This window comes from Aspergillus novofumigatus (genome assembly GCF_002847465.1).
Source record: "Aspergillus novofumigatus IBT 16806 chromosome Unknown P174scaffold_2, whole genome shotgun sequence".
Taxonomy (NCBI): domain Eukaryota; kingdom Fungi; phylum Ascomycota; class Eurotiomycetes; order Eurotiales; family Aspergillaceae; genus Aspergillus; species Aspergillus novofumigatus.
This window is the reverse complement of record NW_020194275.1, coordinates 3,087,862-3,115,849: the sequence shown is the minus strand read 5'-3', so window position 1 is coordinate 3,115,849 and position 27,988 is coordinate 3,087,862. Positions and strand designations below refer to the sequence as shown.

The 27,988-nt window shown below is 49.4% G+C and overlaps 8 protein-coding genes across 8 annotated transcripts; 4 read left to right on the top strand and 4 right to left on the bottom strand.

Moving 5' to 3' along the window:
- Nucleotides 1–1,774: 1,774 nt before the first annotated feature.
- On the top strand, nucleotides 1,775–2,818 carry P174DRAFT_418347 (uncharacterized protein; the record flags this gene model as incomplete). Its single annotated transcript, XM_024824683.1, has 1 exon — nucleotides 1,775–2,818. One exon carries the CDS (start codon nucleotides 1,775–1,777, stop codon nucleotides 2,816–2,818), a length of 1,044 nt encoding a protein of 347 aa, XP_024685968.1.
- Nucleotides 2,819–4,865: 2,047 nt separating this feature from the next.
- On the bottom strand, nucleotides 4,866–7,112 carry P174DRAFT_458042 (DUF3405 domain-containing protein; the record flags this gene model as incomplete). The annotated part of the gene is made up of 7 exons (XM_024829611.1): nucleotides 4,866–4,994; nucleotides 5,052–5,519; nucleotides 5,564–5,888; nucleotides 5,942–6,488; nucleotides 6,551–6,780; nucleotides 6,879–6,931; nucleotides 6,993–7,112. The coding sequence occupies 7 exons, from the start codon at nucleotides 7,110–7,112 to the stop codon at nucleotides 4,866–4,868; spliced, it is 1,872 nt and encodes a 623-aa protein (XP_024685967.1).
- A 1,629-nt stretch (nucleotides 7,113–8,741) lies between these two features.
- Nucleotides 8,742–10,167, bottom strand: P174DRAFT_439146 (polysaccharide lyase family 20 protein). The gene has a single exon (XM_024826723.1). The coding sequence runs from the start codon at nucleotides 9,709–9,711 to the stop codon at nucleotides 8,947–8,949; it is 765 nt and encodes a 254-aa protein (XP_024685966.1). The 5' UTR covers nucleotides 9,712–10,167; the 3' UTR covers nucleotides 8,742–8,946.
- On the top strand, nucleotides 10,160–10,830 carry P174DRAFT_108742 (uncharacterized protein). Its single transcript, XM_024821008.1, has 2 exons — nucleotides 10,160–10,707; nucleotides 10,769–10,830. Exon 1 carries the CDS (start codon nucleotides 10,367–10,369, stop codon nucleotides 10,697–10,699), a length of 333 nt encoding a protein of 110 aa, XP_024685965.1. The 5' UTR covers nucleotides 10,160–10,366; the 3' UTR covers nucleotides 10,700–10,707; nucleotides 10,769–10,830.
- A 375-nt stretch (nucleotides 10,831–11,205) lies between these two features.
- Nucleotides 11,206–14,265, bottom strand: P174DRAFT_458040 (putative DUF221 domain protein; the record flags this gene model as incomplete). The annotated part of the gene is made up of 6 exons (XM_024829610.1): nucleotides 11,206–12,512; nucleotides 12,573–12,899; nucleotides 12,973–13,590; nucleotides 13,675–13,971; nucleotides 14,019–14,136; nucleotides 14,215–14,265. 6 exons carry the CDS (start codon nucleotides 14,263–14,265, stop codon nucleotides 11,206–11,208), a joined length of 2,718 nt encoding a protein of 905 aa, XP_024685964.1.
- A 2,228-nt stretch (nucleotides 14,266–16,493) lies between these two features.
- P174DRAFT_108655 (uncharacterized protein) lies at nucleotides 16,494–18,359 on the bottom strand. Its single transcript, XM_024821006.1, has 2 exons — nucleotides 18,046–18,359; nucleotides 16,494–17,915 (listed from the first exon to the last, which is right to left on the bottom strand). Exon 2 carries the CDS (start codon nucleotides 17,895–17,897, stop codon nucleotides 16,749–16,751), a length of 1,149 nt encoding a protein of 382 aa, XP_024685963.1. The 5' UTR covers nucleotides 17,898–17,915; nucleotides 18,046–18,359; the 3' UTR covers nucleotides 16,494–16,748.
- A 1,058-nt stretch (nucleotides 18,360–19,417) lies between these two features.
- On the top strand, nucleotides 19,418–22,484 carry P174DRAFT_428816 (MCM DNA helicase complex subunit MCM6; the record flags this gene model as incomplete). Its single annotated transcript, XM_024825535.1, has 4 exons — nucleotides 19,418–21,057; nucleotides 21,124–21,259; nucleotides 21,319–22,296; nucleotides 22,365–22,484. The coding sequence occupies 4 exons, from the start codon at nucleotides 19,418–19,420 to the stop codon at nucleotides 22,482–22,484; spliced, it is 2,874 nt and encodes a 957-aa protein (XP_024685962.1).
- Nucleotides 22,485–23,452: 968 nt separating this feature from the next.
- On the top strand, nucleotides 23,453–27,863 carry P174DRAFT_501952 (putative SNF2 family helicase; the record flags this gene model as incomplete). Its single annotated transcript, XM_024831060.1, has 14 exons — nucleotides 23,453–24,039; nucleotides 24,083–24,818; nucleotides 24,870–24,890; nucleotides 25,015–25,021; nucleotides 25,077–25,164; nucleotides 25,222–25,341; nucleotides 25,394–25,551; nucleotides 25,606–25,705; nucleotides 25,762–25,849; nucleotides 25,905–26,100; nucleotides 26,160–26,932; nucleotides 27,058–27,078; nucleotides 27,142–27,318; nucleotides 27,377–27,863. The coding sequence occupies 14 exons, from the start codon at nucleotides 23,453–23,455 to the stop codon at nucleotides 27,755–27,757; spliced, it is 3,453 nt and encodes a 1,150-aa protein (XP_024685961.1). The 3' UTR covers nucleotides 27,758–27,863.
- Nucleotides 27,864–27,988: the final 125 nt, after the last annotated feature.

Here is a 27,988-nt window from a genome sequence, read left to right as displayed (position 1 = left end):
CTACTGCGTCGGTTGCATCTATCCCTGTTATGTCCGGGAACCGTTACGTGTCATGGCTTGCTTGGGAATAGTTCGCCGTCATCACTGTGATGATGCGGATCGGACACTTGATTCTATGTCATCTTAACGGTCAATGATAGTCATCATATGGTTGTCTCGTACTCTCATTCGCTCAGAATTCGGTGTCTTCCTTGATCCTGCAAATGCATCCTGCCCTCAAGTCGACACGGAGTACCTCGTACGAGGAGCTGCTTGATTTTGCCTACTTAGACTGAACCCATTTATCTGATGCAATTGGAGACTCAAGTAGTTCGATGTGGAGCAGACGAAGCAAATAAGGCTTCCAGCCTGAATCGAATTCACGGACGTATGGCATCCATTTACTCCATCAGGCAATGCGCACTCTGATCATCCACCCCTCCACGCATATCATACTTCGTGGAGAGCCAACTTTAAGGATCCATATCATTGAGTCGTGGGCCGGGAAACAATGCATTTATTTTATCCAGTTGTTCACGCTTCGCTCTCCAGGATCCTTCCAGACGGCAGACGGGCAAGGTGTTGAGCATTGATTGGCAGTCAGCAGCTTGTGATAGACGAAACCGCTGCCTTGCATATCGAATTGCACGCAGACCTTCCATCCACGAGCGGACGGTTCACCGCAACTTTGACAAGCGTCAAACGTCAGCAGTGTCTTGGGTTTGCGTTCACCCAACTAAAATGGGCGTTGGAGGGGTATTCTGGATAGTCGAGAAGCCAGCAGAAGCTGCATTGTATCTGTATCTACTGAGTTCGTGGAGACAGTAAAAGATACTGCGATGGTAATTAATAATATTAGGTACCTAGGAGTACTCCAAGGCATCGTCACTGACGGCCACCCTAATAATCTTACAGAGACGTCAGGACAACCCGCCAAGGAAAAACTAGCAGGGGATTTCCCGTCGGAAATGGGTCCTTATTCTTAGCCCAAGTCCTAAATTTGATTGTTTTGTCCCCTTTGTAGGACAGTTCTCGGAGTATGACAGTTCGCTCATGCAGCGGTAACGTAATATATATCCCTGTAATTCTGCTGTAGCGTAACTCGTAAGATAACAACAAATGCGGCTTTCTGCAGCCATCGACTCATGCCAAGTCTCGGGCTCCATTTTCGGGGAATGATAAAGTACCGCTCAGCTGTACGGGATACCTACTGGCATCTATCTGTCGAACTCTTCCTCCAAGTACCTTGAGTCCTTGACGACGTTGCTCGGCCTCTACCTTTGGTAACTCGTCTGTAATACACATGTAACGTTACCTCTTCTCTGCCAAAAAGTAATACGCCTCCTCCGCTCACTCAACTCCATAATTCTGGCCCGACCCGTCTCATTCTCCCTGTTTCTTTCTCATCCTCCCCATACCTCTTTTTTGACCTTCGACCGTCGGCTTTGTTCGAAGACGGCCATCTCTCACCTATTTCCTTTCCTATCCTGTGATATTATTTGCGGCGTGTCCGTACATCATTGAGTACAATAATAATCAGTAATCTCAGACGACAAAACGCTCGCTACTATCTCGCCCGATTTCTCCTGCTTTTGGTGATCATTTTCTCCGCCTTATGGGAGGATACTGAGGAACCAACTGGTTCCGACCGCGACCAACGGAACTCGCCACTATCGAACCTCACGACTGACGACGGCACGATTATTCGAAATACCATTTCTAAATAGGATTGGAGGCAATTGATTACCTTCATCCTTGTTTCTCTACCTTTTTAATCCCCCAATTGTGTCCGACAATGGATGCTTTAGGAGCCTTCACCTACATGTGCGACAACCTACCGACTTGGATCGATCAAATTTCAGAACTGGCTGCCTATACCGCTGCGAAACATGCCGAGTACACCGAGGCTTACAAGAAATACGCCCCGGGGAGGCCCCGGCGACGTAAGAACAGCTCCGTCTGTTCCATTCGCACCGATGACATCTTCCCTTCGTCCCAGCATCGCGGTACCTCCCAGAATCGCGGTACCTCGGTCGAACCCACCCAGGAAACCCCTAGCACTGCAGCGGGAGCCTCGATAGCCCAGATTAGGTTGATTGGGAATCCCCGGAAACGCAGTGCCGACGGGACCCCTTCCATCAACGCCGCCGAGGAGACTGCGGACTTTGTCAGCATTCGACACAACGTGGTCATCCACTACGACGGCCACACGCAAAAGTCGCTGGAGGAGATGGTACGGAATATTGGTACCGCACGGAACAATATGCGACGAGGCAAGATGTCACAGATCTCCCTGGGTGGGCTCCGACAGCGCATGGGCAACCCAGACGCGAGGAAGAATCGTCTAGCACCGGCTCTTCTGGACCAGGCCGACAGTTCTGATGGCGACATACTGGCCAATATTCGAAGCATGCGAACCAGGGGTCCTCCACCCGCGGAGGCGTCCTCAAGCCGCGTTCCTCCGAAGGAGACGGTTTTTGATGTGGTAGATAGACAGCTCGAGCTGGCACACAGCCACTGCGAGACAGCGGCTTACCAGTTCCTGCGCTATGGGGATTGCTCGGCAGAATTGAAAAGCGTTGTGGAGAACTTTCGGTCATTACTTGAATTAGCAGCCAAAGAAGCGCAAAATCGGAAGGCAGAGCAACCAGAGGAGTCTTTAAAAGAAGATGCGAAGAAGGAAAGTGTTACGGTCTCACCTACGAAGACGGCTGCCGAACCCGAGGGCGGTAAACCTCTGGCTTCATGCACCGACGAAATCGAAGTTGACAACGCTTCGGCTGTTTCAGTGGAATCTATCGATATCAGGGCCTTCCGCTCCAGTCGGCTCAGAGTCTAGGCCAACAACGGTCATCACCTACCATACAACGTTCTATGAGAACTACCACCAAACTTTCATTGGGTTTAGCGTCGTGCAGCGTTATTATCATCATTATGGGCAGCATATCATTTGGCCATCTATACCATCATTATCATTATGAGCGAGAAAAGCATGGCTATGTTTTTTTGGTGGGCTAGTTCCTTGCGTCTTATTCCTTTGCAGCGGCTATTTGCCTCGAACCCTCGAGCCACTCCATTCCCTTTATTTCTTTCGTTCCATTCTCGGTTATGGGTTTTTTTCCTTGTCTGTCTACGAACTATCTAACAACGTCAGACTAGCATGGGCGTTGGTGACGCAGGCGTTTCTGACTTATCTTGATCTTCTTCAAGGCCATGATAACAAAGGTCATGGGCAGTATATATTACAATATGTATTGAGACTGATAATTCATTCAAACAACCTCCAACAGCTCATCTTTAAGATGGTCAACTTCAACTACACGTCTGTGCTCCCGGTGGAACCAGTCAACATCCAGGACCACCTCAGAACTCAACGCTTCAAACCTTGACACTGAAGAACGAAGATCCCAAATCGAGCGGCTGCAGGCCGCATCATCCCACAAATCCCTCAGTGGCTAGCTGACAAGGTGAAGAACAGTGCCCCCCCCCCCCCTTTGTCCCATACTGCATCTTTCCTTACCTACCTCCCACCCACCCTTGGTGGGTGGCCTTGCACGAACGACAGCGCAGTAACCGCCCCAAAATCAATGCGAAATACCGTAGCAAGCACCCCCGCCTCATCCATGTCCATTTGCCATCTCCGTACCCTGATTGGTGTAACAAGCCGGCCACTACCGACGCTAGAGGCCGGGGGGAATCCCTCCCGGCGACGCGGCGTCGTGTAAGAGGCCCGTTTTGGGGAAATGGTGCCGTGTGGGCTCAGCTCAGCCTTGGACTTGAAAGTGTCAGCACTACGTATCACCGTCACTGACACACCGTATTGCCTCTCCCCTTGTCTCAATGCCAAAGGCGAGAAGTGCAGATCAAGTTGTATTTTTTTCTGCTGTTAAAGCAAAAACATATCGTGTCTGATGGGGATTAGATGGACCACAGTAGAGTAAGGTAGATAGTTGAATGCTGTGGGAATCGATCAGACACGGCCTGCGCTGTCAAATACGTCAGTTGGTACTCAGCTGTAAACATTTGTGCCTTCATAATTACCTACCATTTACCAAAGGGCGTAAGGTGCTCCCGGTAGGAGTTCGGTTTCGTACTAAGGACGGAAATTTCCACGTTCTAAGGGGACAGCGGGACGCTCCCTTTGAAACCTAATCCAGAAACTGATGGAAGTCTCTGAACGCAATGGAAACTCAGTACGCAGTAGTAGATACCTTACTGTACGTGTAATATACCTATCAGCTAGGTTGTCGGGGTCCGTGTCGGATCGGGAAATGTGTCGCGAGTTGTGATAGATCACATTTGAGATTGGATTACGCATGTGTTTTATATGTCTAATACACTTTGGTATTGCGATTATACAGCAGTACCCCGTAGTAGGTAAACACATAAGTAGTGCAGGTTCCTTAAGTTATGGCTGAATTGGAGATGGGTTTTGGCTCTGATACCTGGTGCACTGGAGTGAGAGTGATTCCGACAACTGCCTGAGTACTGCGCAGTTAGCATGGCCCAGGATATACAATATTGAATTTCTGGTCTATCCACAGGCTTGTGGACAAACAAGGGCAAGGCAAAACGGCAACTGATCATCGCACTATTCCTTATGATTTGGCATGAAAAGACAACAGGCTCCGGAAGGAATTCAGCTCGAACCCAATGGATATCAATAGATATATACCAGGCATCGCCAAGATACACGCCAAGTGCCTGATCTCTATCCAAACAACAAATTAAATAAAAGGACAGACTCAAAAGATATGTGATGACAGACTCCAGACTCCAGTGACTGGACCGACAAACCGGCACTCTGGTCAGGCTAATGCGAAATGTAGTAAAACAACTCTATATATACAGAATCAACGAAGCAAAGGCGACAAAACGAAGAGGTATCACGGAATGGCAACGTATCCCAACTCGTAATCAAATTTATAGTGTGTGTTATCCGCGTCCGGTCGAACATCCTTGACAGGATGGAAAAGTATCGACGGCAGACAGACCCGTCCGTGCAAGGTCTCGTACTATAATGCATCGCAATTAGCATGACTACCTGATCATAGCTTACGCATAGTTCTTACCAGCTTCCCTCCAGTGCCCTCCTTGCGCCATCCCAGAAAATTCCAATACAACCGTCCGGCCAGATTGGCGCGATAGTACCACGAGATGTCCCTGAAGCGGGCTTCCCGGCCCCAGGAAAAGGGGCTGTTCTTTGTGCTTCCAGCTCTTCCATTGACACCGGAGTTGAACCATTTATCCACGCTTTCCGGAGGCAAGTTCTTGTCCGAGTAGATCGGGTGCGGAGCGGTAATCGCTTTGAGGCCATGATGCAGTGCGACGGTGACTGGGAACATCTCCGAGCCCATATGCCGACCAGCGAGGTTCTCCGCGTCCATGGCGAGCAACAATCTCCTCGAAAGCCGGGAATGTGTAATCAATGAGGCTCGACGGGGAGTATGGTTTCCTATATACCCTGATACTTCGTTTCGGATGATCCAGTCTGTACCGATGGGGTGGAATATTGGAAGAAAGCCAATGTAATCAGCTTCCTCGCCAACTCCCCAAGCATAGGAGTCCTGGCGCGGCGAGGGACCGGCGGCGAGGGACCAACGGTCTCCCTGTCCTTCACGGGGATGGGACCGATGGGTAAAGGGCCCCAGACCGCTTCGTCTTCGATCTGCTCCACAAACTTTCGGAAAGCACTGTCATAGTCACCATGAACTGCCGGGATATAAAAGCGAGCATTGCGCTCCCACATTCCCCGCCGCGGTTGCTTCCGACCAAACTCGGCTACCTTGTTGGCGTATTCATAGTGATGGCCCGTAAACCGAGCATCGACCTCCCAGTTCCACACAAAGTCGAACTCGGGATGTCGTAGGGCAAAATTTTGAACGGACAGCCATTGCGCATGATGGACACTACAACCGTCAGCTGGACTCGATCATTGTAGGCAGTTGCCATGTGAACGTACTCGACGACATTGCGGTCGAGATTTGGATACCGGGCCGCGACCATCGGCTCGTTCCAGAGAATGGTCATGTTCCAGAATTCTTCAGGGATATTGTCTTTCAAGACCTTCTGGTGTACTTCAACCTGGTCAATGGGGAATTGTGAGTCCTTGACGTGAAGGAGCAAAAAGACAGAGTATTCCCCTCCTGATTGTAGCGACAGCTCAGTGATCATTGAACGGATGGCCTGAAGATCATTCTCGGTATACTTCTTCCCGACATACGTCCGGATTAGGACAGCAGTTCGTGACTCGGGCGCGATCTGCTGTTTTTCTTTGGAGAGACCGTCATTCTTCTGCGAGTATCTGGCGGCATTGCGATCATGGCACTGGCGCTGCAGGTCTGACCAATCCACTTCGCTCCACTTGACCTTGGATGGCTTGATCCAGTTGGAGACATGACTTTCGTCCTCTCCGAAACCATAAGCACCATATCTAATGTAGCGGTCAAAGGAAACCTGACCATTGAACCCGACGGCCTCGTGGCTACCAAACATAGGGGATGGGAACTCTGGCCCGCAAGTCAGCATTCTCAGTGCAGTCAAGGTCTCCAAAAGCACAGAGAAAACGTACCATGCGGAACGCCAACGTAGACGCCAACCTGATCATCCAAACTCTCATTCAGGAGCTTTCCACGTGGGCCCTCGCATGGAACAAACGGACTCCGATGCGTGTTCTGCCATTCTTGACTGCCATAGTCTGGGTATGGTCGGTATATCCTGGGGGTCTTACTGCCTTGTTCCCCTTCGAAACGAGGATCTTCGAGGATGGTACGGTCGTCATGACCCAGAGGGACGGCTAACCTGTCCAATGTGGAGACGACATGGCTGAACACACTATACACAAATGAAGGATCCCACGTTAGTTGCCGGTTTTATCCACTGGTGGAACTTATACACACCTAGGATAACGCTTTTCTTCCTCGAGATACCTCTCTTGGGCGGTCTTGTGTCTCTGTTTCCCAAGAATTAACGATCAGTCCTCTACTTCCGGTTAGTGAAAGCGCATGACTTACATTTGGTATCAGAAAATCCAAGTTCAACGACCACACTGTCATCAAGAGCGTGAAAAAGACCGCCGTTAAGAGGCCATGGCGCGCAAACCGGTGCATCAACATCTTGTTGATTGCCTGCATGGTTGCCGGGGGGAGGGCGAGATGCATTTAACCAATGCGCCGGAGGATCATCTAAGACCAACTGCTCCAGACAGATGAGCATACATCATTACCAAGGTAGCAGTCCATGGGGGAATGTTTCATACTGAGCAACCCAGCCATCCAGCAATCCAATGGCCGATGTTGATCAGGAACGGGGCCTGGATCCGCAATGCTTAGCAGAATCACTTACTCTGGTGGATGATATGATAGGATACGCTGTGTTCAAGCGACCCTGAGTCCCTCGCTGAGATTGAGGAGAAGAAGCGCCATGCTGGACTCGTCATGTCGTCGACTGGGACTGCGAACCCTTTGGTGGGTTACTTGATCAGGGCCTTCTTCGATTTCCACCGGCAAGACCCTTGTGGGTCAGTGGCACGCAATCCTAACACTGAAGCATCCACGCATTCCACGCATTCCACGGATGACCAAAGTTTATCCTCCTGTCAGTGAAACGCCACTTTACTGACTTTCGACGTTGAGAATAGAGCCTTATCAAGGCTTGTGACTGTTCCTAGTATATGCAAAGTGATTATGAACCTCATTTTTGGGGTGTAAATCTGCAGAATTGCCAGAATCTATGCATACAGCCTAACACTGAAGGAGCGCAAAGGAGTAGGAGGATCGAAATGTGGAAATGCAGGTCCACTTTCGTCCCCTGGATTGATGGATAAACGGCAGGAACGGGAATCCAACCAAGGTCCCTCGACTGCATACAACGGTCGGTCATCTACTCTCTACTGTTCCGCATGCATAACAACTAACAAGATCTTCATGATTTACGGGTCGCAATTGCAAATCCCAGTGACTGATCTTCAGTAGTATTACGTAGATAGCTGTGGATTGGGACCCGCATATCTGGGTGTGACATCTCAGAAACAGAAAATTCTTCAGAAGTCCCAGTCAGTTATTGATACACATATGCAGGAGGGCCACCATCAAAGCAATCCAGAAGTTTGACTTTAACTATTCTCCCGTAATCGTGAATCTGCATCAATTATTAGAATCAAATTTTCCTTTCGGAGTATATCTCTCTATGTGGTAGACTAGGATAGAAGCCATGACGATATCACGTGGGGCCCCTGTCGCAGATTGCCAGCCAGAGGGTCTAAGAACAGCCAATCAGCACAGGTCCAATGGAGTGCGGTGCGCGTCGAGTGGAATGATCTACAACAATAAACCACACAGCTGGAACAGACCTGCTCTGCTCCTAATGTCCATTCCGTCATTGTCTTAAACAAGGGCATCCTTTACTTAGCAATTTGGGTCTATCTAGAATATTATTGATGAAAATCTGACAGAGAAGGGATGGTGTTGAAAATCGAGAATACGTATGCATAAAGGATCTGAAACAAATATATAATCGCAGCTCCCAAAAAAGCAGCAGGGGCACAAACAAGAACGGGGTCTATTGTGCCGTGTCTCAAATCAGGGATTGAGGGCAAGCTTTTTTAAACACACGTGGGATGGAGATGGTTCCAGTACGGACTAATGGACGAATACAGACGCTAGATAGTCTACGGGCCTGCGGGCCACAGGGTTTTAAGACTATGCTGTTGTCCGTAGTGTTACTGCACACGAAGTGGGGTTTGCCTTGAATTAGTGGAAAGGGTCAAGTCGTTGTCAATTTGTCTACTCCGTAGCTGCGAACTGGTCATCTCAAAATCTTGCCGGACACTGAGCACTAGCAGCATTAGGACTTGGAAGTCTCTCCTGATACATTCAGTCACATCGTCTATCTGTCTGTGAATGCCGGTTCGCGTCTGAAATCCGTCCACCTCGCATTTTTCGAACCATGCTTGAGATTTGGCGACGCCTACCACTGCGCGGGATCCGCATCGGCAAAGGTCGTCCCTGCGGCTATCTCATCATACCAGATTTGTCTTGTTCCCTGCGTTCCCTTCATGCCCTTGTCATCATGCCATCCATTCGCATACAGCCCAACCCGGAACTGGAACTCGCGGTCGTCATCCACCGTCGTGGCGATATCGTACTGCTCCAGCACCTTGACCCCATCAAACCACATCTTATAGAACCCCGTGCCATCCGACTTCCAACTCGCCTGGATAATCACCTTGTGCCACACGCCCGCAGTAACCGTGGCAAGGTTACTAAACGTCTGGGTCTTCTGCGCGCAGACGGTCCCCTGCTTGACGCGCGAGTAGAGCTGGTTCCCGACCAGCCACACCATGCTCGAGGGCATGTAGTCGTCGCAGCCCGTGTCGGAGAAATCCGCGATGAACTGCGCGATGTTGTACGACTGCGCCGGGGAGAACTGCCAGTCCTGCTGTAGGCGGAATGCGAAGCCGTAGAACCCCGTGTCGCCGCGCTTGTACACGTTGTTCTTGACGACCTCGGAGTGGTAGCGGCCTGTGTAGCTCGCGTCGTAGACCTGGGTCATCTTGAGGGAGGTGGAGCCCTCGTAGGCGACATTGCTGACCTCCTGCACGGTACCGGAGTGTTCGTGGTTGACGGAGTCCCAGCCCGCCAGGGTGCCGGTGTTGCGGAAGATCTGTGTGGCGTTGCTGGGGAGGGCGCAGCTGAGCAGGGCCAATGCCCCGAGGATAGAGGGCTTGATCATTTTGAGGAGTGCGACAGTTTCTTGATCTGTTGGTTCGAGTACAAAAGTGCTCGAATCTGGGGCCTATATACCCCTGGGTATGGCTTCTGAACCGGCAAGCATCGTGAGACCAAGGTTACATCGCATCTGCAGCAGGCGATACCCTAATCATCTTGTCATCACAACTAAGCATTACCTTGCAGGACCCTCTTGAGACTAGCAACAGCATAGGCTAGACCAGCATCTGCCGAAAATGGAAAATGTTCCCCCCATCACCGCTAGCTCGCCGTCGCCGATTTGCCGACTTCACCGGCAATTGTCATGGAGGGAAACCATCGGTGTTTCAGACCACATTACCGTGGCATTGAAGAGTTGCAGCTGAACGTTGAGGAAAAAGAAGAAATAAATAACCTAAAAGTAAAAGAGGTGCAAAACATATATGATCGGGGGCTGGTCCATTACAGGGAACCCCGCTTTCTTTCAGCGACAGGGACCGAAGCAGAGAGAAGGATGAAGCAACGATTCAAGGCAACTAATCACCGGATTGCCGGTCCGGTGGTGGTCTGTGAAAACCTCAACTTAATATATTGAGGCCGAGATCCCTGCGCAGACCTACCCATTATTGGTATATTTGACCGTGGTGATATTGCATGAGTTGTCAACGAGATCCTAGTTTATGGGACCCCATATGGCCTATTTATATAACCCATACGCATGGCGGGACAAACACCATAACACCGTCATTTGTGTGCAACTGCCCATTAAACATCATGAAAATACTTCGGATGTAGTCTATAATTACCGTCGCTCTAACAGGAATGATTATGATTATCCTCCCCTATTCTCTTGCACGCTCAATTCCAAGCCACAACTTGATGAGCGAGTCTGTTCTGCAGAGCGACGAGGGATATCCATTAAACTGTTGTGCGTATGGATGCTCTGGTCCATTCGTGACATGCTGGGATTGTGGTACGCAGCCGTGTGGTGGTTGCTACTCTTGTGTGGGTGAGCCGGATGGTGGGTTCAACCATTTCACCATTTCTTAGGACTTGGGTGAAGTTGAGACCAATTGCTGTAGGTGAAAATAACTCGACTGCAACGAACCGATAATTTTGCCTTAAGACTCCTGATTATGACCGCTTGAGAAGGTAAAAGTTACTATGAGTTTCAGATAGCGCGGTCAAAAATCAAAATATTTCATATGTCCTAGCGTTCCTGCATGAAGCAGTCCAATGACATCAAGACTATCCAAGGATGATAGATAACATCAAAAACGTCAAAAGTAAACCATCAGATGTCTGCGTCCACCAAAGGGATCCACTCCAAAATATACATTAGATTATATATTTGTCCAAAAAACTGTACTAGGCCGGTGACATTGAATCAGTCCGTGGCTAATGGGGTATCAAGCAGTAGGACGAGACGTCTTCCGCATCGCAATCACTTCATTCCACATCGCACATTTGTAGAATGATGGCTCGGCAAAGGGAGTTCGGGAGTAGAAACCCCAGCGTCTTAGTAGTAAATTTTCTCCTCAAAGATGGGAGGAACGCCCTTATCCACATCCCAGTGGATCTTGTTCTTATCGTCCAGCCAAGCATCCTCGTCTGTGATGGGAATCACCCGTGCCGAGTGCTTGACCTCCTGTTTGCTCACTCCGAGTTTATCACGAGGAATCCACAGAAGTGGAGGCTGGGAGGTAATCGCTGGATGGAAGTAGGCGTCGCGTTCAACTTCTGGAGGGTACTGTGTAGTCTCATGAGCCTCAGGGACAAGGCGCCGCAGTTGCCAGTATCCATCGTATTTGTCGGGGCGGAACCACTTCACGATCACATTAGGTTTCTTCTCCGAGGTGGCAGGGGCGGTGGTCAGGCCTTTCTCGGCAGCGTCAACGTCCGGGAAACTGCCATTCCCATTCTTCCCTGAGTTCGTTGCGGTAATGCCGTCCGGGCGTTCGCCAATAGAATCGCCGTGCTTGATTGGCTCGGAGGAAAGAAGACTCTGTTCCTCAGCCTCCAGGTTCTTGGGAAGGTAGTTAATTAAAGGAGAGAGAGCGTTATGTAAAGAAATGTGGTAAAGTATCATGAAGACAAGGAAGATAATCATCAAGATCAAGGGGCCCAGTGCCATCCGGTTGGCTGCAGTTCCGATGGCAAATAAGCCGATCAAGCAGACCACAAGTAAGTAACAGCCCACAGTAATGTGCTGTAGGGCGCGAGCGTAAGCCTTGCCCTGGGTGTCTATATTGGCATTTGACACGTAGAGCATGTTGTACCGGTAGGCGAAATAGAACAGGTACAGACCAATGGTCGCGAAACCAAGCACCAGCGGAGCGATACACGAGTAGGTGATAGCTATTCCCGACGGGACGACAACGTTAGCTGTAGGGAACAAATATGATATCAACAAGTTCGAAGCCTTACCGATGACTGCAAGAAGGGTCATGGGAGGATATACGGTTCCCCAGCCCAAACCGGCGAGGGACGACCAGCGCTTGTACATCTTTCGCGGGGTAGAGTCCAGCAATTTGCCCAGAATCTTGCCCAAGATCAGGCCGGTGATTTGAAGCAGAGCACCGGAACTGAAAGAAAGACCCTGCAGGACCATATAGGAAATGTAGAAGTTGGAAACCTTGGGGATTCTCGTCGCGAGGAGCTGGGGAGCAGAAGTAGGCTGCTGGATGACCTTGGTGACCACGCTAGCCGCCGAGGAAGCCAAGGTCACAACCAGGAAGACTTGAATGACTTGAAAAGCGAAGTAGAAATTCTGTGTAGTCAGCTCAACAGCTGCCGCGCTTGGGGCGCCACCGAGCTTGGCCATCACTGAAACACACGATCAGTACAGCTCTGTCGTCACGTTGGCTTTGGGAAGACCCTGCTTACATCGCAGAAAAATGGGCAACAGAGCCATGAGCACAGACATCAAAACAGTGGGCAAAAGACCAGTAATGACACCCTTGATCCAGCTGGGGATATGGTCGATGAATTTGAGAAAGTGGACCTTGTCCGTTAAAGAATCGATGTTCGAGATGGAACCGACGACAGCGACGGGGATTGCCCAGAAGACGATGAGAGCGCAGACAAGTCCAATTGTGGCAGAGTAACGGATGATGCGCTCCCACCATTTGATGCGCAAGTTCGACCAGATGACCTGTGTAGGGTCCAGACCAATGTAACGAGGGGCCATGTGCAGAGGTAGATTGTGAGCGACTGACCACATTTGCTAGTTAGCATTGACGATCACCTAAACGTTCGTTGAATCAAAATCCGAAGCCTGACATACCCGACTGGAACGCAAGTTGCGCGTCCGCTTGAGCGTAGAATTCGACAAAGACGGACGAAACCAGCTTGGCATCGCCCGCACGGTGCTTAGCCTGGAGCTCTTCGATTTCCGGGCTGAGCCGCTCAATCTCTGACCTGGCCCAGTTGATCGTATCGACTTTCTTTCCGATAAGGAATTTCAGGCGGTGCGTGGGTCTCTCGGAAGCCTTGACCCAGCGAGCTGCCACAGAGCCCGATTCGTCATCTGGCTCATCAGACAAGTTCTCAAGTGGCACAGCATCATCCTCGGCATTTCCCCCTTTCTTCAAGGCCTTGGCTCGCGCAGCGTTTGCAAGCTTAATCAGTTTCGTTTCGGCGGCTTCCAATTTCATGGCGGCAGCATCCCGTTCCTTAACCTTGTCCTCTAGCTCCTTGACGTCGGTAGCGATCCAAACGTTCTTAACCTTTTCAATGCCGAACATTTTCCGGATTTTGTCACGGTTGAGATAGTCTTCAGTCACAGCTGTGAAAAGAACGGTTCGCGATGAGAGTCGGCTGGCGTAGGCGGGAGAGAGGGAATACGCCTGGCGCAGGTTGATATAGAAAATGCCCTCGCGGGTGACAGTCATGAACACGAATCCTGCCATTCAATCAGACCTCCAAAAAAAAAAAAAAAAAAAAAAAAAGGGAGAGAGTAAAATATTATTGCGCCGTTTTTACTGACCGACGAAGATCCAAGCGACGAAGGCGTGGGCATAGTAGCGAGCGTTATTATCCTGTGCAATGTTGGACATGGTCAAGATATCCAATTGCTCTTTGCGACCTCCACCTGTGGCATTGACAGGAAACAATATGGGCCAGGTTATCAAGCAGCCGACAAAGCAAATCACTGAAATCAACTTCAGGAAGCGAAGCAGAAGATAGGCGTCCATAGAATGATGCTGCAAAACGTATTCGTCGGGTAACTTGTACATATCGATAATCCAATTCCACAGGCCGGTGCCGACGGGGGGCTGCGTTCCTCAGGGCGCATAAAGCCGAGATAAGTTCGGGGCATGTACATGCGACGTTCGCTTCGCCGCAGAATCACGAAGACCAAGACCATGATGCCAGCTATCGCTAGGGCAGGAACCAAAGTGGACACCAAGCTAGAAGCCGAGTTGGATGCATTGTCGGGGTCCTCATCCTAGACGGCGTTCGTCAGTGTTCCGTTAAAACCCAAGGTGGATTGCTATCGCAGTCCATCGCAGCTCCTGGTACTTACCGCACGACGCGACAGCTGGTGCAGACCAGCCATATCGCCGTAGAAGGCCATTTTGACTCTGTCGACTCACTCCCCAGCGCTTAGGGGAGGAATTGCCGAGTCGACCTAGTTCGCGCTTTTAGCGGTCAAAAAGTCGGGCGCTGTCTGGAAGTTCCAAGCACCCAAGATGCAAAATAGGGAGCGACAAGCTCGCTGTACGGAAGGAATCGAGTCGCACAGCGAGAAACAACAGCGAGATGCTAGATAGAGGAAGAAAGGAAAAATTGGAAAGAAAGGCCTCGGACAAGACGCCTGTGAAAAAGAAATTGGGACGAGTACGGAGGTTAGATAAAGGGTCAAGCGACAGACGAAAAGACCAAGGAACCGAATCCTAAGGAGACGAGGGGCGAGCGATACGCTCAGTAACAGCTTGACGTCGGAGAGCCCTCCACGCGAAGTTTATTTGGCTCGGAAAACGAAAACGATGTCGGACCACTCAAAGGCTTGAAGGATTCAACTCGCACATGCCGCGCATGCCAATTGATGCACGAGAAATGGGGAAATTTGGAATCTCCCAGGTCTCAAGTGTGCACTGCTAAAATAGAGAGGAGCGAAAAGCCGAAGTCAGAGTGCAGTGAAACTCCTTTGTAGCGTAAGGTAGATCCGCCCCAAATTCCAGACTTTGAGCCACACTAAAGACCTGGTCTTTGGGACGGCGGGACGAATCGATGATGACGATAAGGCAAATTCAGCTCTACGTAGTAGCATGGGGCTTTGTTTACACTCGCTAGCTCACTAGCTGAAACCGAAACCTCTACTTCCAGCTTGCAGCCACCTAGCATGAAATAATTTACTTATCAGGTCCACTCATATCGCTCGTCCTGATTAATGAGATTGCAATATGATCCTATCCGCCCATGTGTCTCATACAATATCTCTACCTGTCTCGCAAGCGCCTTGCTTTTTCTTCGCAGTTTCTTGAGCTGTTGACCAGCAAATTCCCCAGTCGCAACGTGGTTCACTAACAAAACTAGCTCCAATAGTGCCCAGCTGGTGACATATTTTACTTCGCTAGCGCTAGTACTCTATCGGCTTGGTCGACATCCCTCCTGCATGTACATTGGCCAATGCCTGGCTAGGCTGATGACCTGGCTCCACTAGATCTTGAAATGCGCCCCACTTGCGTCGTGATGAATTCAATCTGTGGCAAATTTTTGCGACGACCAGCTCAGCTCCTTAAACCTTCCTAGGTCGGGTACCACATACCTATCATGAGTACCAAAAGTAGGTATGGAGTATTGTAGCTCACTGTACCTCTCTGTTCAGGAACAAATGCTACCTATATTACGGAGCACTACAGCCATTTGATCGTCTCCCCACATTCAAGGGGCAAAGTCAAATTCTGCTTTCGACATCAAGGACCAGGTATGATCTCCGACAGATCAAATCATATGATGAGCGGCGGGTTTGATTTCACGTCATGGCTGTATCATCATTATTATGATTTCAGTACCTTAGCAGAGTGGAGAGAGCAGGGATGTAACATGCAGGACGGTAAGGTACGTATCGCGATGTCCTGAAGCGGCAAAGTAATGCCTGAGCCCGCCCAACCCACTTACTCCAAGTACTAAAGTACCAGTTACCAGAACAGCATTTGGTCTCACCAGCCACAGTTCACTTCACATATTCGATGAGTTATCTACTCGACTACTCCAAACTCCGTACATTATGCAGTGTGATACGTGCCCACTAATATCTGATTCTTATCCCAGAATCAGAATCAAGTTATGTACAGATCAAAGTTCACTAGAAGCACCCTCTGCATATCCCAAGGGAACCTTTCGCAAACTAATAACGATCTTCATGCACCCCATCAAAGTATGCAGTAATAACCGCATGAATCTTCACCTAATAAGGGTGTACTTCGGTCTTCGGCTCACGAGATTTCTCCACCTAACCACCCATGGTCCGTTCTGCAGCACGATCTATGGAGATTTAAGTCACAGCCAAACGGAGCACTTGGTGGATGCCTGGATAGTAGTATGATCTACAGTCTGCAAAACTGATCAGAAATCGATGACGCTTACACCAATTGATACTCCCCCCTCTTTGGTGTCTTTGTGGTCTGCGCAATGTAGAAGTACTAAGCCTACGAGGTGGCCCAAGGATCAACATGTGGCATGGGGAAATTCGTTACTCCATGAAGCATTGTTCGAAGATTCTGATGACTCGGCACACTGTACGGAGAACCTCTTCGAGCAAACCTTGCATTGCCGGGTTAGAAACACAGGTATGTGGCGCAGCAGCACTGGCTTGTAAATATAGCTTGCACGATATGAAAATACATAGAATCAAAGATGAAGAATGAAAAGACAGTCGGAGCAATTGTTCAAGTCGTTAAATTGGCAAAATGGGATGAGCACGGCCGCCTGCAAGCCGGAGCCCACATCCCCAGGCAAGTAAAACTTCATGTCTAGAAAAATATATACTAGGAAAATGGTATAGGTCAGATCACCCAAGACCAGCCGCTCCGTCAACAAACCCCGTGCAGCGTCTCAAAGCTGCTCCACAATTTCAGGTGCAGCGGCGTTGACCTCCTCCTCAAAAGCATCAATACCGCGCACGGGCGGCGTGAGCATTAAGAGGCTCAGTAATATTTCATTGAACTGGAATTGTAGGTCTGGCCGAAGTTGCTTGTGTGTCTTCAATAGCTCGCCGGTAGACCATGCTCGTTCGGAATCCCTCATATCTGCTTCGTATCCTTCTTCCAATAAGAGCCACACCAGAGTCTCGCATGCAGGATGCCGATCAAGCTGGTGTTGCTTCACGACCGTGATAACGTAGTTGAGGAAGCGATTAATTTTACTCGGTGAGTCTTGGAAATCCCATAAAGCTGTCGTAATATAGATGAGTGCCGCAGTACGGCAGATCTCCTGGCTGGGAGCATCCCGCACCACGTATAGGCGCGAAGTGTGCGGCACTTGTGATGGGCGTGGCCCGCTGGAAAGCAAAGGGAACAATAAGCCATCCATTTGAAAAGCCTCCCGTCGCAGGGGAACAGACGACAGGCACGCAGCTGATGTGTGTTTATGCATCATTTCCTCGGCCGCGCGAAGAAACGTGACCAGCCACCGTTGACCGACTTTGTCGATGGTTGGATGTGGAGATATCGCGACATATAGCACATAATGCAAGAATACCTGGACACCTTTGCGAGTCCCGCCCTGGGATCGAAGAATCTGGACAGCCTGGTCAGCATATTCTCGAGCCTTTTGCTGGCTACCGAATCTTTCTTCTTGCAGCGACAATCCTGTTAATGCCATGGCGAGATTGTCTCCGTCAATATCCGTCACCCCTTTTCTGATCATTTCTATGTTTCGCGTGGCTTGTCCAATATGAGTTTGAACTTGTCGGCTATGCGTCAAATTGTGGATATGAGCCTTCCATCGGGAACAATAGCCAAGTACGACCGCTTGAAAAGGTAATGGGTGAACCATGGCAGAGCGGAAAATCTGGTCCTTAATGTACTTATTTTGACCAGACCAATATGTGAGTTTGTTTGTCCAACAATCAATCAGCTCAAGATCTTCTTCTGAGCAGACCATCGGTAGACTGTGGAAAGGGTCTTGACTGGATGCATTAAGCGAGGCAACGGGCGACGTAAGAAGTGGTGTGTTAGACGCACTGATTGCGGGTCCAGGCATGGGAAAGCGTGTCTGTATCTAGACATCCTACGTTAGCGTTCCTCGTTTGTAAAGACCACCACATATATCGTGAGGAGAATTCCTCGAATGGGAACATTGCGCATCACGCACGATCCGCTCAATCAACTCAGAAGTGATGACCACGTACCAAGGCGTTACCGTGAGACACCGTCTCACTTTCAGTTCCTCCAACTGCATCGGTCCCGTCGAGGTCGTCCTTTTCGTTCGTCTTCTGCTTCCATGGAAGATACCGGAGGGGTCGGTTATTCCTTCTATCGTCTGAGTTGTGGGGTGTAAATGTTTGCGCTGCCTTCGCTTTTCCTGGACGTGGTGGCGCATGACATACGCCCGCTTTTCCCGCGATGAAGAATTCGAATCGACAAAAAAGAATATCCTGTCTTTCGCAGGCTGATCTTCTGTTGTCGAGAGACGCCTCCGCCTCTTTGATTTCGTAACAGGTTGTAGCCCATCATTGGGGCGAACTGTTAACGGCAAAGCCAGGGTCAGCTAGCTCGGAAGAATTCGAGCAAAATCGGTAGTTGGAGGGGTGCACTGACTTGGTTGGCTTTCGCAAGCGGTGTCAATTACTCCAGTTCGAGGTGCAAACTGCGACAGATTGGGCAGAGCGTGCCTGGGTGCAGCCATCACGAGCTAGCAGGTGGCAGTAGACTCTTTTGATCACTGACGTACTTAACAAGCAAGGATTATGTTATGACTGCATAGTGAATTGTGTGATTTGCCGGGATACCGTCAGCACGAAAGAGTAATGTTGAAAGAAGTCAACCCATAACCACAGCTTCCGAAAATTCAGGCGATGCCATAAGCTTGGCGATCAAGTCGTCGTCGAGGGTAGGGACGACCTGGCGATGATCAGCTCCCGACGATAAAGGTCGACCCCGACTTGCCCGTTCTTATGATGGACGAGGAGACCAAGAGGAGTTGAGAGACCCAGCAGGGCAGTGGGTCGTAAGAGGGGACTAGGGTCGAGGAAGAGCCCCGATAGTCCAACGCCGAAAAGTCAAGTTGATTCTGAGACGACATTTCGATTGGCTGGTCAGAATGTCAAAAGCCGAAATAATTGGTGTTCTGATGCGCTATTGGCCGAAGGATGCCAACTGCTGGGTTCCGCCACGGTTATGGCCGAGTCGCCGTCAGGACCTATTACCCGAATAGGCAACAGATAAGTCTGCTGTGTCAGAGATCCGTGCACAGCTGCTGATGTAAGCATACAGAAACCACTTTACGCGTCGATATCGCATTATCTATTTCTCCGCTGCGCGTCGCGTCTTGAACGCGTGTCTCTGAGAGAAGAAAGTTAAGACTCCGAGGGGATAATTATTGACGCTATCGACGCTTTCATCGGGCGTCTTGCTCAACGTCACGCTACTGAAAAAGGACTTGTTTCTCAAATAACTATTTACTCGAATAACAATATTCAATCGTTCCTCGTTATTGTTCTTCGATTTGTGCAATTGTCCTATCCATAGCGGCCCTGTTCTGGCCGTCCGCCCTCGCCCAAAATGTCTTCCCTTTTTGACGCCGTACTTCAATCTGAATTGGGGTCGACAGCTGGCTCCCGTGACAATAGGCTCCATTCAGACCACCTCCCCAGCTCTCGGCCACAACCGCCATCCGAGAGCAATGGCCCGTTGAGCGAGATACATGGCGGCTTCCCCGATGACCAAGTCGTGAACCCTAGCCGGTCGACTGTAAGTCGACTTCGCAATCCCTATCTTCCTGGGCCTCCCCCAGTGGTCGACTTGGCCGGAGAGAAAGTACAGCAGGCCTTTGAGGAACTGCTTGAGACCTATGTGGAGGAACCGTCTTTGTCGGCGCCTCCACCGTCGTCGGAGATACTGAGTGACAAATATTATATCGCACAAATCCACGGCATGAAGAAATTCGAGCTTTCAACCCTCTATGTCGATTTTACCCACTTGACTTCTCTCAATAACCAGATTCTGGCGGATGCGATCGCCAACCAATACTTTCGATTCCAACCCTTCCTAACAAGAGCCCTTCACAATTTAATTGCGAAATATGAACCTGAATACTTCGTCTCTCATCGCCAAGCCAGCAGTGCCTCCTCCCAGGCTAGCTCATCGATGATGGCCGCCAATGCGAGTGTGACAGAAAACCCTGACTTGGAGCGGAATATGCGCGAGAAGACCCGCCATCAGCAGACTGACAAGCTGTTTTCTTTGGCATTTTACAACCTGCCCTTGGTCTCTAGACTGCGCCAACTCCGTACCTCCCAAATTGGGAAGCTGCTCTCTATTTCCGGTACCGTTACTCGGACATCTGAGATCCGGCCTGAGCTCTCTCTGGGGACCTTCGTTTGTGAGCAGTGCAAATCTGTTGTATCGAATGTGGAACAGACCTTCCGATACACCGAGCCAACACAGTGCCCAAACGACATTTGCATGAACCGCTCTGGATGGCGCCTGGATATTGGAAAGAGCACATTCGTCGACTGGCAAAAGGTGAAACTGCAGGAGTCATCACACGAAATTCCAACTGGGAGCATGCCCCGCACCATGGATGTGATCTTGCGTGGTGAGATGGTCGACCGTGCCAAGGCTGGTGAACGTTGCATCTTCACCGGTACACTGATCGTAATTCCTGATGTCAGTCAACTGGGACTTCCAGGTGTACGACCGGAGGCTGTTCGCGATAACGGTGCTTTCCGGAGTGGCGATGTCGGCGGAGGAGGTGTCACTGGTCTCAAGTCACTGGGTGTCAGAGACTTGACTTATCGACTGGCGTTCCTTGCCTGTATGGTCACACCTGATACAACAACTCCTGGCCAGCAGTCGAATCAACAGTTGAACGGCCAATCCCACAATATCCTGGCTTCATTGAACCAAAACAGTGAACCAGAAGGCGACGAGGACAAAGCCCAGGAGGCTCTCCTTCAGAGTTTCACCCCGTACGAAGTGCAGGACTTGAAGAACCTGGTTCACTCAGAGTATATCTACTCTCGATTGGTAGATTCAATCGCCCCTATGATCTACGGTCACCGGCAGATCAAGAAAGGGTTGCTTCTGCAATTGATTGGAGGTGTCAGCAAACATACGGAACGGGAGAACATGAAATTGCGTGGCGATATCAATATTTGCATTGTTGGTGATCCCTCAACAAGCAAGAGTCAGTTCTTGAAGTAAGCTTTCAGCCATGCCAACGCGCTCTTTGTGCCATTTTGGACGTTCTGACCTGTTCTTTCCAGGTACATCTGTTCTTTGCATCCTCGCGCTGTCTACACTAGTGGCAAGGCATCATCTGCAGCCGGTCTGACCGCATCTGTCGTCAAAGATGCCGAGACTGGTGAATTTACTATTGAAGCCGGTGCTCTGATGCTTGCTGTACGTCGTGCCACGCTGTCCACACGCTATTTCTATGCTGACTCAATGACACACAACAGAACGGAGGGGGTATCTGTGCTATCGACGAGTTTGACAAGATGGACATCAGCGATCAAGTTGCCATCCATGAAGCAATGGAACAACAAACTATCTCTATTGCTAAAGCGGGCATTCATACTACACTCAATGCTCGTGCGTCGATTCTTGCAGCTGCTAATCCTGTTGGTGGTCGTTACAACCCGAAAGCTACATTACGCGCAAATCTCAACTTCAGTGCTCCTATCATGAGCAGATTCGACCTGTTCTTTGTGATTCGGGATGAGCCGAATGAAACAGTGGATCGTAATTTGGCTGACCACATTGTCAACGTGCACATGAACCGTGATGAGGCCGTCCAACCAGAACTGAGCACGGAGCAGCTGCAGCGCTACATTCGGTTTGCGCGGACCTTCAGACCCGTGTTCACAGAAGAAGCTAAGGCTTTGCTTGTTGAAAAGTACAAAGAGCTGCGAGCAAACGACGCTCAAGGAGGTATTGGCCGCTCTTCATATCGGATCACAGTCCGTCAACTCGAGTCTTTGGTTCGTCTCTCCGAGGCTGTCGCCAAGGCCAACTGTGTAGAGGAGATCGTACCGAGCTTTGTACGCGAGGCCTATGACCTTCTACGCCAGAGTATCGTCACTGTCGAGAAGGATGATGTTGAAGTTGACGACGACGAAGGCACCCATGCGAATGCAGGCGTCGGTGAAGAGGATCACGAGATGGCTGATCGGGACAGGCAAGGTGACAGTCCCATGCGTGATCATGCGGAAGCACAACCGCGTCAGAAAACAAAGATCACATATGACAAGTACATGAAGATCTTGAATCTGTTTGTTCGCCGCGTGAGTGAGGACGAATCGAGGTCGGGCGAAGGTGTCGAGCAAGAAGATCTGATTGTCTGGTACCTGGAGCAAATTGAGTCCGAGCTGAACAACGAGGAAGACCTACAGCGTGAGCGCGACCTGGCAGGAAAAGTGTTGAAAAGGATGGTCAAGGTTCGTTCTTCACCGAGAGCAAGTGTCTTTGTCACCGCTTATTTTACTGACTATTTTCGTCTCAACAGGAAAATATCCTCATGCCAATCCGAGGAGAGGGTCTGGTGGACGCTGATGGGGATCAGCAAGAGCAAGTCCAACGGACTGTCTATGTGCTGCATCCTAACTGTGCCTACGAAGAGGCTTAATCGGTAGTGTTCTCTTCTTGGGTTTCAGGGTCAAGGATTATCATATATATGGCGGGCATACCTATGGAGCAAATGGTCATGAGTGATGATACCTGTTTGTTTTTTCCACTATTTTCTCTCACTTTCGGCTGGGATTGCTGTTGATATTTGGTACTAGATTGATGATTAAGGGTATGGGCTCCACTGGATTCCTTCTATCATTTCTCTAATACACATCGGATTCGGATCTGCTACTCTCTACATGCCCTCGGTTAGCAATTAACATCCGTTTTATTAAGCAGGCGTGCTTCTTCGTTGAGGCCTGTCATCACATATCAACTGCGTTTGGATTGCCCTCTTCCCTTGCTCTCACTTTCGGGACGTTTCTACGAGGTCCCTTTCTCAAGTCGTTCTCTATAGACGTCTCTACTTCCACCTATCACCTTGACCTCACCATTTGCCCTAATCTGACCTAACGCTCCCAGCAAATCTCGAGCTTATACCTTGCTTCTCTTTCTTTCATATTCCTACTCTGCTACGCGTCCCATCACCTTCTTGAACTCAGATTAAGTTGAAACCAGTTATCTACTTCGGTCTCGCTTGTCCTTGAAGGATATCTTTCACTTCTCTCGTCTCATCTCCTTTCATTCGCTCCTCACCCTTATGCTCGGTTTTCATATCAAGCTGGCCTCATCTTCCTACCTCCAGTCTATAAAAGCCTAATTCAAACGATCATCTCCGTCTTCTATCTTCCTTCCTTGCTCTCCTATATACCAGCAGACTCGCCTTCTTTCCGCTACACTTCCTCTCAGCTCTGGTTATTCCCTCTTACAAACTACAGTCCTCCTCCCAAGCCTATCTTCTCCAAGCACCGCAGAAGGGGAGCCGTTGAAAACCATTTTGTAACCTCTGATCATCGGCTTTCCTTGGTTATCTCAATCGTCTATTCCCAATAGCCTACGTTGTGACTCTCCTCTCTACTCGCAATCATGGATCTCGATCCTCCACAAAGCAGTGACAATATGTTGCCAGAACCTGGACCTCCTGAACTAGATATCAACCTTTCTCAGTTAGAGGACATAGATGCACGTCGACAGCAAACCGCATCGAAAGCCTTCTTTGCCCGAAGCGTTTTGGCTTTACGGAACAATGTCCCTACGACTTCCCTTCCCAACGATACGGCAGCACCTCCCTCGACTCCTGAACCATCAATAACTTGCACAGCACCTGCTCCTTTCGACAACCAACTTTTTGTGAGCCAGCCCGCGGACAATACCCTTGACAATAATGAGATTGAGCAAATTCGGCAATTCGTTGCTTCCCAGAATGGGAATGTGAGCGAAAGCAATGGCCTTACCGCCATGTCCCAGGAGCAAGACAATGTATCAACCGAAACTTCAAGTGGTGTGACCGCCATTGAGAATCTGATGAATCTGGATGAGCCACAACCTGTGATGGCCTCATCGTCGAACCCCTCCGAAGCCCCTGACGCGCCTGCGGTTACAGGGACTCAGGGATCGGTTGACGAAAATGACGTGTCTGAATGGCCTGAGGTCCAGGAAGAAGATTCTACAGGGTAAGCCACATGATAGCGGTTTGAATTTCCACTTGACTGACAGTGGGAGGTTTGATATCATCGAGACATGGTATAATACCCTTGAGAACCCGACTCTCGAGGAAACAGTACAGTATGAAAAAGCAAAGCAGCGAGAGACTCGACGCAGGGAGAGAATTGCCAGCCGGAAGGCTCTGGAAGAGGCAGAACAGAACCTCGAGACTTTTCCAGATTTATCTGATGATGAGTTGCTCAACCCGTCGCTTGAAGCATTACCCGGAGACACTGGTAAGCGCTCGGATATGGCGTCTGCAAATCGACCTTCGAAAGGCCCACGAAAGCAGAAGAATAGGGTCTCTGCTGCAGAAAGACGCCGAAGTATGCGGTTAGGTCTCGACATTGCCTTAGGACGTGTAACGAGGAAGAGGGGATCCGGAAAGAAACGCTCTCGAAAGCGAAAAGCAGACGACAGCGATGAAGATGTTCCAGCTAGCGGTGACGTTAGCAAGAAAAATCTGTTTGATCCGGAGTTCGACCTAAACGCATTTCTCAATCCCGATGTTATCGCAGACGCTCAAGCGAATGCCGGACTTCCGGCAATTCCAATATCTAATTCCAAAAACAAGAAAAGTGCCCTGGCTGAACTTGTCGCTAGCATCCCGTCTGCCGATCAGGATCAGGCCAAGTCCGACAGGCAGGCAATCCTCGAGGCAACCACAAAGTTCAGGCATAAAGCAAGATCTGATGGCAAAGGGGGGTGGAGGATAAAGGGCATGAAGACTAGTCTCTTCCATCATCAGGTTTGAACGCCTTCGGCATGCTTTGATTATCCAAACTAACGCGTGACATAGCTCCTCGGTGTAGCGTGGATGGTAAGCAAATGCTAGGGTAGATTGAGAAAGACGACTAATGTCAACAGCGTGATCGGGAGAATTCGACCAGTCCGCCCTATGGGGCTTTCTTTGCGATGTTATGGGTTATGGCAAAACTATTCAGGCTCTAGGTAAGTAGCATTTGCCAAATTCCGCGCGTGGCAAACGTTAACTGTTGCGCCCTAGCCAATATTGTTGATGGAAGATGCGTTGACCCAGACCACCCCGTCAAAACAACATTGATTGTCGTTCCACCTCACCTTGTCGGGCACTGGTATGACCTGTCGGTGCTGTTTTGTTTCATGATAATTTATTCTGATAATATGAACAGGGAATGCCAAGTCGTCAAGCATTGCGAGAAGGACGCTGTTGGTGACGTCCTTATATACTGTGCTCAGAGCAGAATGCGTTGCGTCGACGTTATTCAAAGTCTGCAGAAGTTCAGTGTCATGTAAGTTATACTGTGGCACGCTTCCCAAATGACTAACTCATTTGGTGATCAGAATTACGACATACGACGAGGTCAGATGCTCGTATCCGCAGTTAAAGCGTAGAGGTGAGGTTCTCGATGAAAAGAAGATCGTTGAGATGTGGGAGGAGCTCTACGCCAAAGAGATCGGGCCATTACATCAGATCAAGTTCTTGAGGATCATCCTTGATGGTAAGCTTCTGAAAAATGCCAAGCTTTCATTTGTAACTGACTGTGTCTACTCAGAGGGACATTTTATCAAGAACCATCTTGCCTCTACGTCAATCGCCGTCCGTGCTCTCACTGGTCATCACAAATGGATTTTGAGTGGAACACCCGTGCCTAAGTAAGTATGCTTGCTTCTCACATCGAGATACCAGAGTGCTAATAGACCGACTGCAGCTTCATCACTGAGTTCTATCCGCACTTCGATTTCCTGGAGTATCCAGACACGAATGATTACAGTCGGTTCGTGAAACGCTATTGCGAGGTATATAAATGGCCCCTCACTGTTACTCTATTGACCTCTAACAATTATGCGACAGGGCGATGAAGCCCAGCAGCGCCTTCGGAATCTATGTCGAACATATATCCTCCTTCGGACTCATTCCAGTCGACTCTTCTCGTTGCCTATCATCAAGTTACCTGATATCGGCGAGTCGGTCATCAAGGTAGATTTCTGTGATGTAGAAAGAAGAATTTACGACGAGGTTCTCGAGCAATTCATTGCAAATATAAACGGTTCGTGTTATTGACCTGTTGCTTTGCACGTGCATGAACTAACCAACCTCTTGGTGAAGGTCTCAGCGATGACACGAATCCGTATCTCGCACAGTGTCGGTGCTTTCTCACTATGATCTTGAAACTGAGAATGATCTCTAGTCATTTGCTCACAACTCAAAATCTTGTCAAGGGGCTATTGACCTCTTCTCTTATGAGAGATCTTGTCGAAATTGCAAGAGAAACAAGAGATCCTGACCATCCTTCAACCCAGATAAACAAATGGTTTATCACTTTGAAGAAAGGGGTTTCTCTGCCCGCCGCATCGCCAGACAACGAAGATCCGAGCCAGTCGAGAAATGAGCTTAACGGAGACAGAGAAGAGCTTGTCAAACAATTTCACAAGTTCACTACGGAGCTTCACGAGGACGGGCAATGGGACGAGCGACTGAGAAGAACCAGCTGCCCACACTGCGAGTTGACTCCAATAGGTCCAATAATCACCAGCTGCATGCATCTGTATTGCGAAGAATGCTATTTCATTCTCAAAAATCGTCTCACTTCTGCGGATGGGAAGCCAATATGTCAAATATGCAACACCCCTATTGCGGAGGCTGCATATTGCGGCACCGCCGAACGTATCGTACTCGATGAGCCGTCGGCCCCTTCCAGTTTGACTCAGAACAACACCAGAAAAACCAAACCATCTTCTCAGAAAAAGTCAAGCAGGTTGTTTGGTAGTCGGATGTTCGCAACCGCCGCACAACGATCACGAATGAAGCAAACGGACGATGAACAGCAGAATGAAGATGAGGAGCTAGATTGGATTTCAGCCACTCAAGGGGAATGCCTGGTGCAAAGGTTGATAAGGTTCGGGAATTAGTCGCTAATTGGATTCGAGAAGATCCAGAAGCCAAAGTTGTCGTTTTCACGCAATTTCTTGACTTTGTTCGGATTTTTTCCTCGATATGTACCAAGGAAGGCTGGGCGCACTGTCGTGTAAGTGCATTGCTATTTCAATTTTCAATGAGCTGCCTTGAGTGCGCACTAACATCAAGATAGTTCACGGGAAAGATGTCAATTGGAGCTCGCGACTTGAGTATGAATGATTTCAGGGAGAAGCGAGAAGTGAAAGTCATGATTGCAAGCCTCATGGCCGGCGGTACAGGGCTCGACATGTCCATGGCAAATAAGTGTATCCTTGTGGATCTCTGGTGGAACGAAGCCATGCAGCAGCAGGTACGCATCCGTTTATGGGACAATAGTTGAATATACTTTCTAACGGTTATTATCTCAGGCGTTCTGTCGACTGTACAGAATAGGACAAGAGAAAGTGGTGGAGATTGTCAAAATCATCGTCCAGAACACGATTGACGACTACATCCTCCAGCTACAAACGAAGAAGTCGGCCAATATCAACAGCACCATTGGTGAAGAAGCATTGCAGAAACGAGACAAGATTATTGACCTTCTTAAAATGTTCGCAGAAGTCGAGGTGCAAGAAAACGGTGGCATCGTAGTCGAGGTACGCCGCAAGGGGGAACAAGCCGACAAGGGCGACAAAGGCACCAAAGGCAACCAGCAAGGCGCCGCGAAACGATCCAAAGGTAAAGAACCCAAGGGCAAAGAACGCGATACAGGGGATACAGGGGATACAGGCATTGGCTCTTCAAATTAGTTCTCAGTGCTTGAAACGCACTACTCAAGATGAACGGAATCACTTGGTTATTTGGCGCTATCTATTGGTCTTTTCTTTGGTTATTTCGGGATTCCACATATTGCCAGCATATGGAATTTTGATTATTAGTTCAGTTCTCGTCTACATATCTAATACGGTTATCAGACAATATCATTACGGCAAGTGCTGCCTTCCACATAAGGCCTTTCCACATGGCAACTCATGAATTTA

Bases quoted from the DNA above. Each gene is read 5' to 3' on its own strand.
- P174DRAFT_108742 (XM_024821008.1), top strand. From the start codon at position 10,367: ATGGGACCCCATATGGCCTATTTATATAACCCATACGCATGGCGGGAC.
- P174DRAFT_108655 (XM_024821006.1), bottom strand. From the start codon at position 17,897: ATGCCTGGACCCGCAATCAGTGCGTCTAACACACCACTTCTTACGTCG.
- P174DRAFT_439146 (XM_024826723.1), bottom strand. From the start codon at position 9,711: ATGATCAAGCCCTCTATCCTCGGGGCATTGGCCCTGCTCAGCTGCGCC.